The sequence below is a fragment of the Mizuhopecten yessoensis genome, unplaced genomic scaffold, assembly GCF_002113885.1.
Source record: "Mizuhopecten yessoensis strain PY_sf001 unplaced genomic scaffold, ASM211388v2 scaffold4373_2, whole genome shotgun sequence".
Taxonomy (NCBI): Eukaryota; Metazoa; Mollusca; class Bivalvia; order Pectinida; family Pectinidae; genus Mizuhopecten; species Mizuhopecten yessoensis.
In genome coordinates, this window is record NW_018405514.1 from 1,022,755 (window position 1) to 1,038,441 (window position 15,687).

Genomic DNA, 15,687 nt, shown 5'->3' on the forward strand with positions numbered 1-15,687 from the left:
GGGGCGGGGTACCAGTATCCGGTCATGGGAGACAGGAAGAGTGGCAGCATCCGGTTAGTCGAGAGAGGAAGAGTACCAGCATCATAGTTGGACAGAGTCTAAATATATAGACACATTCAATAATCCATTTGTTTGAAGAGGAGAAATGTATCGACAAACGGATACGACGCGTTGTTGACAATCATTGATGACTGTTATATTATTTGCTGGTATCGTATTTTATATATATAATCAGTAGTGTATGGAAACTATGGAACTCATTAATCAATACTTATATATGGATTTTTTAGGATGAATGTAGACAATATGTGACATATAATATGTAGTCGTCAACCTGTTATATTAACGATGAAATATTCTAATAACTGCCACGTCTACATTATAGATTCCTACTGAATACCAGTTGTTCGTGTAATTATATCCAGATGGTTTTTATTTTCAAATGGAATCCGACCCAGATAATCAAGGTTATAAAGAGTGAAAACACTTGCCCATAGTACTTTCTGAGTGAATTATTTGAGCTCTGAACAGGGTCAAACGCTGGTGATTGGGTGTGCGGTTCGTGTTCACGCACGCACGGAATGCAACTAGAAAGGAAGGTACATTGAATACATAAAACCTAGTTGCAGCGCAACACATCTCAGCATGCTGTTGAAATTGGGCGAGGGATGGGTTACAGACCAGTGGTGGCATTCACCGGAAGTAATGTAGTGGATGCTGCTCCCGACGATAAAGACAGTCCCATGATGCCTTTGTTTATCCTTTTACAAAGAGAAATATAAAAGTATAAACCTGTATGGAATCCACTCAATTCACCATGCTGATTAAGCATGTAATCTAATGCGGCAGCACTGATGATCATATAGTGTAGCTTTTGTTTTATCAATACAGTATCGGCACGTCGTCTACCTTTCTAACTGTAGTCCAAACTTATTGACTATCAATCTCTCCCATTGTTTGATCTTAATCTGTAGGTCAGTTATAACTATTGATGGGAATACATTAACATATCACCATATTACATGTTTAAACTCCAACGTTTCCAAGGTTCCTGTCACGTGTTTGTACCAGAATTCGCCTGGAATATCTACACACATATATAACTCTGTCTGTACCTTATGTTGCTGTAAGCTGACGACAACGGCGTCAACAGAAACCGCAATGTTATGATTACATTAAGTGTTTCCATGAAGTCGTGTTTTAATAAATAATATAAAAGCTTACCCACCATGTTTGAACGTAACAAACACCAACTGGTTGTTAACAACACCGTCATGATCTGGACGCTGTTGAAAAATGTTGAGCAATTTCGTTGATGGTTCTCTAATTTAGGAAATTGTTCAGATAATTATAATAAACAACATTTTGACTGTCAATTATTAGCCGTGATTGAGTAGCTGAAAAATGTCGTCGTACTGACTCATGTGTCATCTATTGTTTGTATGGTCCATTGATTAGTAGATTAGGAAGCCTTCATGCGCTGCAAGTGCCAGATACGTTAGAGCCAATCACAATTTTCAGTGCAGAGGGGTATAAACAGGGCAGACGCCATCTAGATTGGCATAAGGGTGTCTTAATGGCTATGAAGGTAAATAACATACAGGCTCTTCAAAATTAAAATGAGATGTCCAATAAGTTCGTGAACAGTAATTACGTAAATAGAAAAAAATAGGATTGTTACAGTCCGGGTCCACTAACATAGGTTTTATAGCTTACAGTAGGACTCGTAAGACATGCGTCAATGAACATTGGAGATATAGTTGTAAACTGACGGGTCCACGAGGAGCCATGTCCATCAATTTGCACCTTAGTTGTCATCATTGGCAGCAACATTTAACGGGGATACAACATTTGCCGTGAGGTGGGAATTGATCATATCTCGGAGCTTCAGTACAGTCTGTTCGGAACATGACGCAGATATCAATCAAATTAATTTAGATTTTGTTCGGAACACAACTTTGACATTGACCAAAACAATAAAGACTGGTTGGCCTGTTGTGGGGTTTTAACTTTCCACTAGGCTTCGTTTCAAAAATACAAAGTATCAAAGAGCGCAGTCTAGCGGATAGAAATGGTACTAAGACAGGTAATCCAGTCCAAATGAATATAGAGTATGATCCGAACATAGTAAAGAGAGCGATAAGATTAAGATAATAGTAGGATTAAAATAATAAATAATCAAATGCGAAATTAGTTTTGCGCCCTTCTTATAGAAAGAAATCGGTAAAGTGCTATGGCTAAATTACATTTAAAACCACAGCAGATGGGAAGACAAAATATTCAAAGCAATGCACAGTAAATTAGTCAATTGTGAAACCTTCTAAGTTTATTTTTGGGTAGGTGTTGGAACATGTCGTTAGCATTGATCAGAGAAATGAAGAACGCATCGTACACGTCGACTCGGAAATTGTCGTAAACAGCTGGGCCGACTCTACTCAGAGCGTATATACTTAAACGTCTCTGTGCTATTGGTAAAGAGTCTGTCAGGAACATGTCATAGACATCTACTACGATCTCCTCCACGGCTGCCCAAAATGGGCGCGATAGTACGACCTTCGTCGCTATTTGAAGGACACAGGTTATGGAGTGACTGATGTATGTATAATCGGTCTGTCTGCTGTATATATTGACATTTACATCTGTGTCCCTTAGAAAGTAGACCGCTAATGTCAAAGTATCCACGTACTTCTCGTGTACCGAAAATAACTTTACGGCTTTACTTCTTTATTTGGTTTTTGAATCAATAAATGACATGAAAGCACTTTTAAATCCTTTTGTCTTAATAATGGCCACGTCACAAGACAGCATACAGTGTCTGTTTGTACGCTCAGCAGTCCATTGTTACAGACACAAGCGTGGTCTGACTTTGGTTCCGATAAAAGCCGGCCATCATAAGATACATTAACTCCTCCAAAAATGAGTTGTCTAGCATGAGGCACAAAGTCAGTCCGTCAATGAGTGTAATCTATTATAAGATATGGTGTCGCCATCTTTTTTAACAGACCCATAAACGAGCGCTCGGTCCCATGCGCGGCATGCCAATAATAGTGTGAAAGCAGTGCTCAGGTGTCTGTCGGGGTAAGTACAAATATGTATATGTGAGATTTCATTTGGAAAGCATGCCTTTCACGTTTTTCCTACATATTAGCCCATGGTATTTGTTCGTTTTTATCTCTGAAAAATAATCAGTGCCAATATCATGGATTACAGGCATCTTTCTGTATTCACACTTCACGTGATGTCGATTTTCCTCGTTCTATCTTCATCAAAACCATCAGCAGACTGAATTGATTAAATTTGATATGGCTTGATTTCGACGTCCCATTACCCCTGAAATATATTTCGTAAAAAGCTTGAGGGGAATCTTCACGCCATTTCCTAATTCAGCTCCTGAAAAAAGAAGAGATTTTACGTCATGCAACATTTTTTCAAGCAAATCGCTCACAAAACCACGACAAGCCCATTACACGTGGAGCGGGTCTTGTAAAGCTGTGCTGAAACCCCGCTGAAGCCGTTGTTAGAGGGCCTCCAGTTCGCGGGAAACAGTGGTAGCGTAACTTGATCCAAGAGAGCGAGACATTGGAAGGTCAGGGATGGTGAGAAGTGACCTGGTCTGGGTGGAGCTAAAACTGAAAACAAATCAAACTAACCGATTGTACTTTTTGTAAATCTAAAGCATTGAAAACAAGGTAAATCACATTCCAATGAAACGCTAAACAACCAAAACGGAAACCAATGAAAGAAATGTTTGAATTTCTACGAGGCTTTCTACGCAAAAAAATCATAAGGGTCACGGCACACATATCACACTTCACACAAACCATAGCATACTGACAGTAAGCGTCCGTTTTACAAAGATCGAGATTTAGTAATCTACAATTCAACCAAGTAGAAGAGAGGTTTAACATGGTTGAGAATTATAGACAAGTCTGCCCCTCTCGAGATTGAGAGAAATCAAAATTATTAGGCCGACCAGATCATGGAGGGATTAAACAAAGTCGACATATATAATCTAGTCTGGTCTTAATAAACCAACAGTCCTACCAGGTTCCGATAGACAAGACAAGATCGTGAAGATCATGAAGTTAGTTAGTCTTAAAAAGTCAACAGAGGTTAAATATATCCTACATAGGTACATATGTAACAAGAGAGATTGAACCATTCGCCAAACCAAGGTCTAAAGAGGTTGATCAAGGGTGATATGAACTAGTTATACAGACAAAGGTCAAGGAAAAAGTTAACCATCCGTCCTACTTAGATAGACAGAAACGAAACAATTCGTTCTACCAATTCATCTGTACAGCCACGGTCGAGAGGTAATTACGACTTAACGTCTCCCTGGAGCGGATGTAGAAAAGAAACACGACAGTACGAAACAGGAATTGAGAAATCTGCCACTGTCTGTAAGTGATCTAGAAATATGTAACAATATCTCACAAGGACGAGGTCGGTACCATCGCATTTGGTGTGAATTTATAGCCAAAACAATTAAACGACAGCACTGTTTTTAATGATAACAATGCAGTTAATAATAACACTGTTTAAATGATTTTGTTAATTTGTATAAGCTTGGTGGGTCGTTATTAAAACTGTTAAGTTGTTGTGTCCTGATACCAAGGTAGGTATTACTTGATGGCTTACTTGATGTGTATTTGGTTCTTTACTGAAGCTTCCGGTGATGCTGTGTGTTTGGTAGCTACATTGTAACTGATGATTCACGTAATTCTGTGTGTTTTGTAGTTAACTGATATTTCACGTAATTCTGTGTGTATGGTATTTAACTGATGTTTCACGTAATTCTGTGTGTATGGTATTTAACTGATATTTCACATAATTCTGTGTGTATGGTATTTAACTGACGTTTCTTGTAATGCTGTGTGTTTGGAATTTGTTTGGTAGTTAACTGACGTTTCATGTTATGCTGTTTGTTTGGTAGTTATGATGCTGATGATACTATGGTGATGGTGATGATGATGGTGATGATGTGCGAGTCAGTGTGAATGTGTCTATGTGAGTGTCTTTGTCTTATCTGTAATTGCCATAAGTTGCAAAACTTCAGCAAATCAAGAACTTAACATGTGTGTAATATTACGTGGTTGGTATTTAACTAATATCTCATGTAATACTATATGTTCGGTAGTTTTCTGGGTTATTTTACTGTTTTTTTCCCCGGTTATGCTCTGTTTGAAGGTTTACTGATGTTTCCAGGTTTTCCGAAAGCTCCGAGTGTAAATTGGAATAATTTACGTGGTTGGTATTTAACTAATATTTCATGTAATACTATATATTCGGTAGTTTTCTGGGTTATTTTACTGTTTTTTTCGGTTATGCTCTGTTTGAAGGTTTACTGATGTTTCCAGGTTTTCAGTAAAGCTCCGAGTGTAAATTTGAATAATTTACGTGGTTGGTATTTAACTAATATTTCATGTAATACTATATGTTCGGTAGTCTTCTGGGTTATTTTACTGGGTTTTTTTTCGGTTATATTCTGTTTGAAGGTTTACTGATGTTTCCAGGTTTTCAGTAGAGCTCCGAGTGTTAATTGTTCAGTATGTGCACGTCTTGTCCTTTTTACATAGACATGGTACAAAACATTAATCTGCTCAGAAAACGACAGGGTTTAGATTCGCTCTGGTGCTGATAGCTCCATCATAATTCTTCCCTTTTCAATAACAAGTATTTTCCTCGAGTGATAAATACACCCTATGTAAGTGAGAAGTGATGCTATGGAGTGGGATGCGATCAAATGTAACGAAAACGACTACTAGGTAACGCCGTGTTGTCACAACACATCTCAAATCAACATGTAATATTAATAGAACTGAGGATGACGTGTGTGTCCTATGTTTGGCGGGACGTGAGCTTCAGGCCAATCAATGCGGGTATGTAGTTAGCGGGTGGAGTATGTAGGACACACAAAGCAGGGATCTATAACGGCTTACCTCGGTTTTCCTTATAGCCTGCAATTAAAGCAAAGGTAGAAAAAAACACCAATAAAACATGCTTTTAAATCCCCCGCTGCCATCGCGGTGATGACAATCAAAACCAGAAATACTCACAACATGTATATCCCTTATTTATATATGTCCTTTACAACTATATTATTATTTACGTTTGTTTCAGTGGTGAGAACGACCACACTGTTAATGGTATGTAAGCCAGTTCGGTCTTTGTTTTATTTTACGAAGTTATTATCTGTAAGTACAAACATCTATAGTAATATGTAAGACGCCATTTCATTATCGTGTATTAAAAGATTAATTTTAATTAATTTGATTCTGTTTTCTTAAGTCGAAGTTGGAGTGTCGGAGTTTTATTTTTGCGTTAAGTAACACGGATCCGTGTCAAGCTTTTTTGCAGTGTGAATGTTATTTGTAACTTACAAATATGAGTACAATAAACCCAATCAACTGATTAGAATATTTTGACACAACGCGGGTTTAACGAACGTTACGTAGGTACTTGTAGGAACATGTATATCCGATCGCATTAAGCCGTTCGGATTACATTTTAGACAGAAGCGTATAAAATGTACCGCGGTCTCCAGGCAGTCATATATAACTAGTCTTTTATACAAATGTACAGTACCAACTCGCCTGTACTACATGACTCCTTTAATAATGTAGTTCAATCAGATGCGTGAACGATGACAGGACTTTGGAAAAATAAAAAATAATTCCTTTGTTTCTTAAAATCGATATTCATATGATACAATTTTTTCTCGACGACCCAGTACACTTGCAGCCGGCGCACTCGTCACGTTCCCTGCAGACTGTTCTAAACCGAAATAGTTTTTACTTTACAAGGATATTTGATAATGCTGTTCGGAAATATAACCCCTCTGCACTAATATATAATCATACTGCATCAGTATATAAATCAATGTAGTCATATATACGACTCTAAAAACAACAATACTGTGGTCTTGGGTGGAAATATAGCCATACTGCAGTCATATTTAACCATCCTGCATGGCTGTATAACAATACTGCGCGATATGTATTATAGAATTATATTGCATGGATACACCCCCCTGTTGCACTTATGTTTACAGCTAAACTTTATAGAGGTTATAAAGTATACAACTATACTACTCTCACATACAACCATGTCGTATGGATATGCACTCATACTGTTAATCCAGTTCAACTACGCTCTAGACAATATAATGGACGAATTCAATTGTGCACGAACCTGCGAATGTCTTAAAGAACAACTCTGACTGGTTGTGTAGTGATTAGACGATGTAAAGGAATTAGGCAGGAACATAACATACTTAAACGGTTGTCAGTCAATCAAAGCAACCCGAGAAATAGCAACTCGACTCGTTAACTGCTGATGTTTGACCACACAATATAGCTTGCCCGGAATGCAGACCAACACTGCCTCCAGTGAAAAAATGAAAACTCGACCATGACAGATTACATTAGCGCTAAGGTACATTACACGCTACTGTATCTGACCAGGAAAGATATCTGCATGTTTCGAAAAACGTGGTCATTCTGCCAAACCTTCCTGTTCAGTAAAGGTGAAGTGGTCGCCTGATATGCTCGTTACTCTTGAACGTTGCATTTTCTTCCAGCAATTCAACAAAGGTGAACATAATCGCCTTACACTGTAAATTATTCAACTTTAAATGCAAGCCTCTAGCTTGATCCAGTTTTTCATTGTTTTCTTCATTTCGCTTGACCAAACATGATCGAAATCTGTGATCTTGCTCTATAAACAAAAGGTATTTTAGTTAAAGTACGACGAACTGGTAGGTAGATAGGTAGGTAGATAGGTGACCAAAACCCATGATTGACAGTTGCCTTTATATTGTTCGTAAAATATTCCAAGGTGTTAGTAATGCCATATGATTTAGAAATATATGATGTAAATCGAAAACTCATATGATCATCTGTGCTGTATTCAGTCGAAGGAGGTGTTTCGAATTGCAAGCGCGATCATTTTAATTAGAAAAGGCCTAATCATTCTCATTTAACTAAGAACGTTGTTTATTTGACCGGAGCTCCTATAAATACTTCAATACTCGATGTGTTTGATATTTTCGTTATAAGGGGTACCGACTGCTTCCGGTGTTATTTTCCCCAGAAAAAAAACAAAAGGCGTGATAAATAGATTTCTTTTTGTTACGAAACTACTATCTCGCCCTAAACACTCACACATACCAAATTATCTACCTTTAAAGAGCAATATCACAAACATCGACCAATTTGAGAGAGAAAAGGCACTAATTTGGTTCAATTTGTGGTAAACATTTAAAGTTGGACCATGAAGTGTGTCGTTTTCTCCGTTTTGAAGTAACCCTTTTCAAAAACTGGGAAAAATTCAAATACTGAAAAAATGCGGAGTTCAAGAGCACTTACCAAGTCAGATGTCGATTTTCATCCTGTTACGAAAAACAGAAGGTTTCTGCAGCGAGATTTGCAGAACATTGTGTTCTTCGTATACATACTACCCATCGTCTGCGAACTTTGACGTTAAGACTTGTCTTATCTGATAATGACTGTCTACTTAACAAAGGAGCTGATATAAAGGTGTAAGAGTCTGGAGGGAACCTCGTATTTAATAAATTATAAATGGCGATCAACGCCTTTGGAAATAGCCTATAACGAGACTGGAATCGATACAGCGTTGGCGGACAGGTACCCTAGACCGATCTAGGGTAACTTCTACACGCCCAGCAGATCCTGGGCAATCGCAGTTCTCAACCTCTAGAAAGGTTTCTTATTGGAAGAACAACTTTTAGTACAATATCGAATTCAGCTTCTTAGTGTGAACGATGCAGAAGGATATCTATCAAAGCGATCTGAATAGCAAAGGCTCTTGATGACTACATATAGGTCGTCCCCTTTTAAAAGTATACATGCACTGATCCTACACTTCAGTTAATGTTGCGCGATTTAAAAATGTATCTTGCTTTGTGATACAGAGAGCCTGGTATACAAACGTATCTAGCTTATTTGAAAAGAAGTTAGCCTAGAATAGGAATGCATCTGGCCAATGTGAAACATAGCGCTGAGTACACGGGTGTATCTGGTCCATGATATACAGAGCGCCTATTGTAAGTGTACGCGTAGCTAAAAAATAATGTCTGTTTGACTGTCTGTTTAAACAAGAACATGTATTTAGCTCCTGACAACATCGATCGTGTATTTCAACTAGAATCGGAGGAATCGATGGGGCTGATACAGATTTTTTAAAAACCGAATTGATGCAATTTGTTAGTCACGTTTTACATCTGAAAGAATCGTGAATAATCATTGCAGATACAAGCAAATTTAAATATGTGCCTCTAAATGATTGTTTGCATGAAATGTGCAAATTTGTTTGTAACGCGATTTTGTGAAGTGCTTTATGACACGATAATCTGTCGAAGGAACCCCTTCCATTACTCCGTGCATCAGAGAAGACCAACCCTGGTACAGAATGTACGTGTTACGGACTTGTTACTGAAACGTAGACTCACTATAACATTTAGATATATTTTCTAAGTAATGGTATTCGGCTAGATTTATTTATTACATTAGTAATGGTATTCCGCTAGATTCATTTTGTTGGATTCCTGTGATATTTATTTACATTTACTACAGCATCCTGCTATACTCATTTTTGAACATGTGTATCTATACTATTTATGTCGATTTACTACGGCATTAAACTAATTTTTCAATCGTCGTCATGACATTCTACTAGATTTATTCTGATGCATTGTTATACTGTAATGTTTAACTACATTTATTTATTTCTCTATTTGTTTTTCGGTACTTTTTAAAATTCATTTTGTCTTATAGATTTGCCGTGGCATTCAACTAGAAATATTTTGTAGATTCGCTTTGGTATTAAATTAAATTTAGTTTTGTAGTTTGCTACGATATTTAACAAGATATATTAATTGTAGATTTGCTATATCCACGAAAATTGTTATACATATTTATGTTAGCTATATTCTATCCTGACATCGGCGCGACAATGTAGAGTTTATCTTAATAAAGATGGTGTTTCCCTACGATAGCAGAGACTAGTTTGTTGGCGGGTGCCAACTTTTTGGCAATACAACATCTCACGCATTTCGCCCCGACCATAAAAATAAAAATCTCAAAGTCACAATAGCAATTTAAGAAATTTGTATTCGCTGAGAGAATAACAACTTACCTATGCCGATTTCCACCTCAGAAGAAGTCTTGTTCTTCCTGCACCAGCAACCCTTGTCGACGGCGAAGGACACAAGAATGAGCGTTGGGAACATGAGGAATGTGAGGATAGCTTCCCATAGTTCAACTTCTCCGGGGCTGCTAAACATGAGAACCACAATCATCCACAGGTACGCGAACATGCTGAAAGACGTGGTCACTGCGTAAACACCCATATTGCTGATCCTGCGTACTTGTCCGTTTGGAATACTCACTATACACATTGCAGTAATGGCAAACAGATTAAATGCAGCAGATCCCACAATAGTACCGGGTCCAAGTTCTCCTGCCTTGAAGCCTTTCCCACAGATTTCTATCACTGACAACAGAATCTCTGGAGCACTGGTGCCGAATGCCATAAGACTTAGGTTGGCCACCGTGTCATTCCATACTTTGACTTCCACCTCCCGGACACCTCCCTTACTGTCTGGGTCGGGGATCTGGATTACACGAGTTTTACTGGTGATTTTTTCTATGCCACACATAAAGGTATCTGCTACAATGGCTATTCCTAGAAAACACCATAACATACCAAGAAGGTACAGAAATGCACGTGCACCGATGCTCCATGTGTACTCGTTGATCGCCGGAAGTATCAACCCTTCCCCGGAACACTCGTATGTATTCAGGTCTATCGTAGAGTTCATTATTATTTCCTTAGTGACTTTTCGTCATATCTAAAATAAAAATAAAGAACACAACGTAAGTAAATATTTAGTTTCTATTTTCACTTATTGCGCTACAGATTGACAAAAATATAGATCAAACTGCGGCGTTCTCGTCGGACCGCGGCATTGTCAGTGGTATAGGAGAAATGAAAGATATGTCCCCACCCGTTTCCCAAGAGAACTTTCTGTGACGAATTTTATCCAACTTGATAGACACTGGACAGACGCGAACAGTTGTGACATCTGCAAAACAATGACTTGGAGGAGCTTGTTATTTGTGATTTGGGTTGTTGCAATATTACTCAGTAACTATATTTCTAAGAAGTTACCGTTCCAAAGAATAAACAGGTACGCGGTTGGCTAACTTCAAACAGTCATACATTCAGGTACAATATACCACGAATTACTCGACTTATCAGAACAGCGCGAAGTGCCGCAAACATTCCTAAAATGTCTGGTCCTGATACTGTCTTATGCAAACTGATCTCTGCCTGATACTGTATATCACAATTATATCACTCTATTATTTTCGATAACTTAATTAATATTTTCCGTGATCATTCGTATTTACTGCAAGAACAATACATGCTACATTTATATCTGTCTCAACGATAATCAAAATGGTTGTGTTTAAGCGAAAACTAACAACTTACCAAATCAAGTGATACTTGTAAGATACGTTGTATGCTATATTAACTGATGGTTCCTGTCCAGAATCTATTGATTGTTCACGATATAATTCATTTTAATAGAGTAAGTTTGTTTGAGATAGAGTATCAATCTTAAGCCATGTCTGATAATCTATTTCACACAACTTGCGTCATGTCACTTCCCACATTGAAATTATCAAATCAATTAAGTACTGATTAGAAGTGATTTTATAAACCTTCTTTAGTGTATTATATATATGATTTTCAGTCAAGGTTCGCAATGATAATGTTACACAATTCAGGGTTATGTATGTACACGTACTAAGCTATGTATTGTTATTTCTAGATGGCTTAGTACCCTCTGCACATACCCACCTGGAATGACGTACCATTGTGTACATACAGAACCATAATTTAGGTCTGGGTCGAGCGGTCTCGGGTATACTCTTATAATTCAGGAATGTTACATAACAACCATGGAAGGTTCAATGAAATAGCTATCAATACAAACACAGATGGGAGTTGTACTTAATATATTTTCATTACATATAAAGAATGCATTATTTAATGTAAGTATAATGTGCATTTAAGCGTAAATATTTTAAGATGATTAAAATCTTCACATGTTTATTTAGCCTCGCCCAAGTTAATAATATTATTTACGAGTAATCCCACAGCTTATCCACAGTGAACTAATGCGCAAGTCTACTCGTTGATGCATCTTCTTACTCATGTTTTATACCTTCATCAAACAACGATCTATCACGTCAGTAAAACAAAGCAGCGAGCAGACAGCAACTGAGCTGCTTAGCAAACACCTGGCTATCTCTAGCTCGAATTATTGAGATTATGTTGCAAAAGAACAGGTACAACAGGTGCGAATCAATATTATTTGACGGGCTTTTGAGGAAAAAGCCAATTACCTGATATAGGGCTTTGCCTAATGATAGGGAATAGTCTAGTGACGGATGTTAACATCCCGGAAACTTTCATTCATAAAACCTATTTACACACTAATCACGTAAATACCCTGTTGTACTTGGATGTTTGAATATATAATTGAGTCAATCACAAAAAGGAATGGTCCTCGCGAGATGGACCCGTACTGTATCTGTTGCAACAGGAGACATTAATTAATAACATATTATACTGATCAGGGGCGACGATGAAATTTAATTCAATATGAATGTATATTATGCTATTTTCTTTCTTTTTATGAAAAGACGATTTGAAATCGTTTTAACATATTCTTCTGAATGATATAGTTGCAATTTGAAAAGAAAAACATTTTAGATTCACGGCGTTTTTAACTGATGTCTCTAAGGGACCAATGGACACGACACATACACAGGGACCTGATAATTGCTACAGCTATATTTGGACCTAAACTAAGGTGTTCAGAGTAATTTTACATGTTTTAGGGGTTTAGATCGACTTTCGGTAACAATGACACCCAATGGTTATATATACGAAAAGGGTGGAAAGCTCCTGATGTTGAAAAGTCGACCCCACCTATTTTGTTTGTATCAAAAACAACATTTCTAGCTGATGTATGAGAAAATGCTTAGTACCATTGAACAGATGGATAATTTTTCTTTTAAAAACCTTCTATTTGCACGTAAAATGTTTTCTCCTTCCACGGACATGATCTCCGTTTCCTCCAAAAACACACGCGATTTCAGAGTTTTTCGCAGTTATCGAGCCTTTTTTTGTATATTAATAAGGTTGACGTCAGCCATGCGCCAAGACCCGTGGTATGATTGGCTGAAAGCGCAGCCAATTTTTCGCTGAAATTACCAGCCAACCAACACTGCACGTTTCGGTACGAGCCTGGCGTCAGCCTCATTAATTTACAAAAAGTGGATCGATGACTGCGAACTGTTTTTAAACTCTGAAATGGCGTGTTTTTTTGCGGGAAACAGAGGTCATGTCCGCGGAAGGAGAATACATTTTTTCCTGCGAACAGGAGGTTTGTAAGTGAAAAAATTCCCTCATCTAGAAATGTTGTTTTTATGCAAGAAAGTTAGCTGGGGTCGACATTTCGACAACGACAGCTTTTCACTTTCTCGTATATTTACCCATTGGGGTGTCATTTTTACCGAAAGTCTATCTAAATCCATTAAACATGTACAATTACTCTGAACACCTCGGATTTGGTCCAAATATTGCTGTAACAAATTATCAGGTCCCTGTGGACACTTTGCTTCCTCTGATTGAAATTGCTTACAATAGTCGTTTAAATCGACATTAATTTTTTTACCTACTTGACTAGTTTTAATGACCAAAATTGCTTATGCCTGTATTATCTTGCATTAATGCTTTTAAACATACTAAATGCACTTAACATATTATTATATCAAACATTCGACATACAGTAGCAATATGCTGAATGATTAGCATTTCAAAGTGTTTCCTATACGCATAACTCTCACAATACCAATTATTCAAAAGGTATTGAGGTGAGTGATACATATTTAACGATCTATCTATCCTACCGCCAATGCCACGTTACAGTTCTGCGAATGCGTGTGATACCAGTAAAGACTAGGGCGCAGTCTGTGGTTTTCTTGTATCACAGACCGCCTGCATGTCGAGTTAGGCCATTCCGATCATATATCAGTAAACAGCGTGTTGCTGCTACTGCTGCACGCAAAAATATGGACGATAACCAAACCGCATTGAAGTCAAACAAATCAACACCACAGCGATATCGTCAAAGCGTACACGGTCAGGCTGTTTAGCGAAGAAAGATCGAAACGATCGCAGGTTATATTTTTAAAACAATGCAGCGATCACACCTATGCTATATTTGTTATTGGTTTATCGATATTGCCTTATGCACTCTTACGAATGAAAACCCATTCCCGAGAAGCTTATCAAGGGCTCACACATCACAATTAAACACTTCTTTCACAACACACTCTTTTGATTTTTGTCGCTTATTGTTCATCAAATCGATACCACAATGGAAGTTTATTCCAGTCACTTAACTTTGCTATATATTTGTCAGGTTTCAATGTCAACACAATTATATTAAAATGCATTGTCGTTCACCATTTTGATTTTAAATATTCGCTGGAAATAAGGAAGAGTAACATTGCCTATCTGGGCCAAGATGATACATTGCTGTTGTAAATTACTGTAAATCACTGGGATTCCGCTGGGATATATAATAAATCTCCCTTTTAATGTTATAATATATATATATAGTTCACTTTACAAAGTGTCTGGATAAATAATCTACAGACGTAAAACAAACGCTTTCTGAAACATTCTTCCTTGTACTCTCGAAAAGATGACAGTATAGTTACACCATTACTTCGATATAAGGTCCTTCGTTTTGGTTGTAACTTGGAATAGCACTAACATTTCTCAGTGTTCCTGAATTTTTTATCCCCAACCATTGCTTGTAACTATATCAAAACCCATTTGTAACGTCGTTCATGAAAAACAAAGCAGCAACATAACCAGGTTTTATTTTATCAGCAGCTTTGTGGTACATTCATGTACAAAATTGATTCACCACAAATGTTACAACATTTGTTCTTGATCAATTGGAGTATGAATATTGACTCCCGGGTGATGGGCAATTGATGTCACAGATGTGTTGCGTTCAGTGTCTCACCTAGTTCCGGCCGATGACTATCGTTATAGCAATCAATGATTAACTATGTATGCACATTTAAACCATGAGAGGTTTCAATTGCATGAATTATTTATGTATACTTTCATATCCACTGAAGCATGTGGATCTCATACAATTTTCTACAACAGAGTTAAACAACCTCAATAGGATTGTTATTGTAAGGAAAGCATACTAGTATCATTAACCACAAATATTTCCCATAATGATAACCTCAATTGAACTAATGTAGATCTATATCTAGGTCCAAAATGATAACCTACACACAAATATTCATCAAACTGGTAACCTATCACAAGCTGAATTTAACAAACGTATTACACCTTTAAATCATTAAAGCAAATCTTTATGACAATGATAATATAAGTATTTACCACAATTATGACCTGAATTAGACACAAGTTGTTACACGTTTTAAACTTTAAACAGATAATAACAACAATGATAGCCTAAGCACATTGTACTATATGGTAAACTAACCACAATAATAGCCTAATAAAATAAACATAGGTATTTAGCAAAACGATAAC

The 15,687-nt window shown here is 37.3% G+C and overlaps 1 protein-coding gene across 8 annotated transcripts in view; it reads right to left on the bottom strand.

The window, feature by feature from the left end:
* The window catches only part of LOC110448911 (sodium/calcium exchanger 2-like), a 55,877-nt gene that overhangs the window by 18,283 nt on the left and 21,907 nt on the right, over positions 1-15,687 (bottom strand). For 3 of the 8 annotated variants that reach the window (XM_021495414.1, XM_021495415.1, XM_021495413.1), the window contains exons 2-4: positions 10,159-10,873; positions 5,943-5,960; positions 3,468-3,629 (exon numbers count right to left, since the gene is read on the bottom strand). In XM_021495414.1, the coding sequence (XP_021351089.1) occupies positions 3,468-3,629; positions 5,943-5,960; positions 10,159-10,843 (865 nt within the window). In that variant the 5' untranslated portion in view covers positions 10,844-10,873. Of the gene's footprint in view, positions 1-3,467; positions 3,630-5,942; positions 5,961-10,158; positions 10,874-11,517; positions 11,537-11,889; positions 11,909-15,687 lie in introns of those variants that run through there. The other 5 variants (XM_021495417.1, XM_021495416.1, XM_021495419.1 and 2 more) reach the window with 5 other exon arrangements.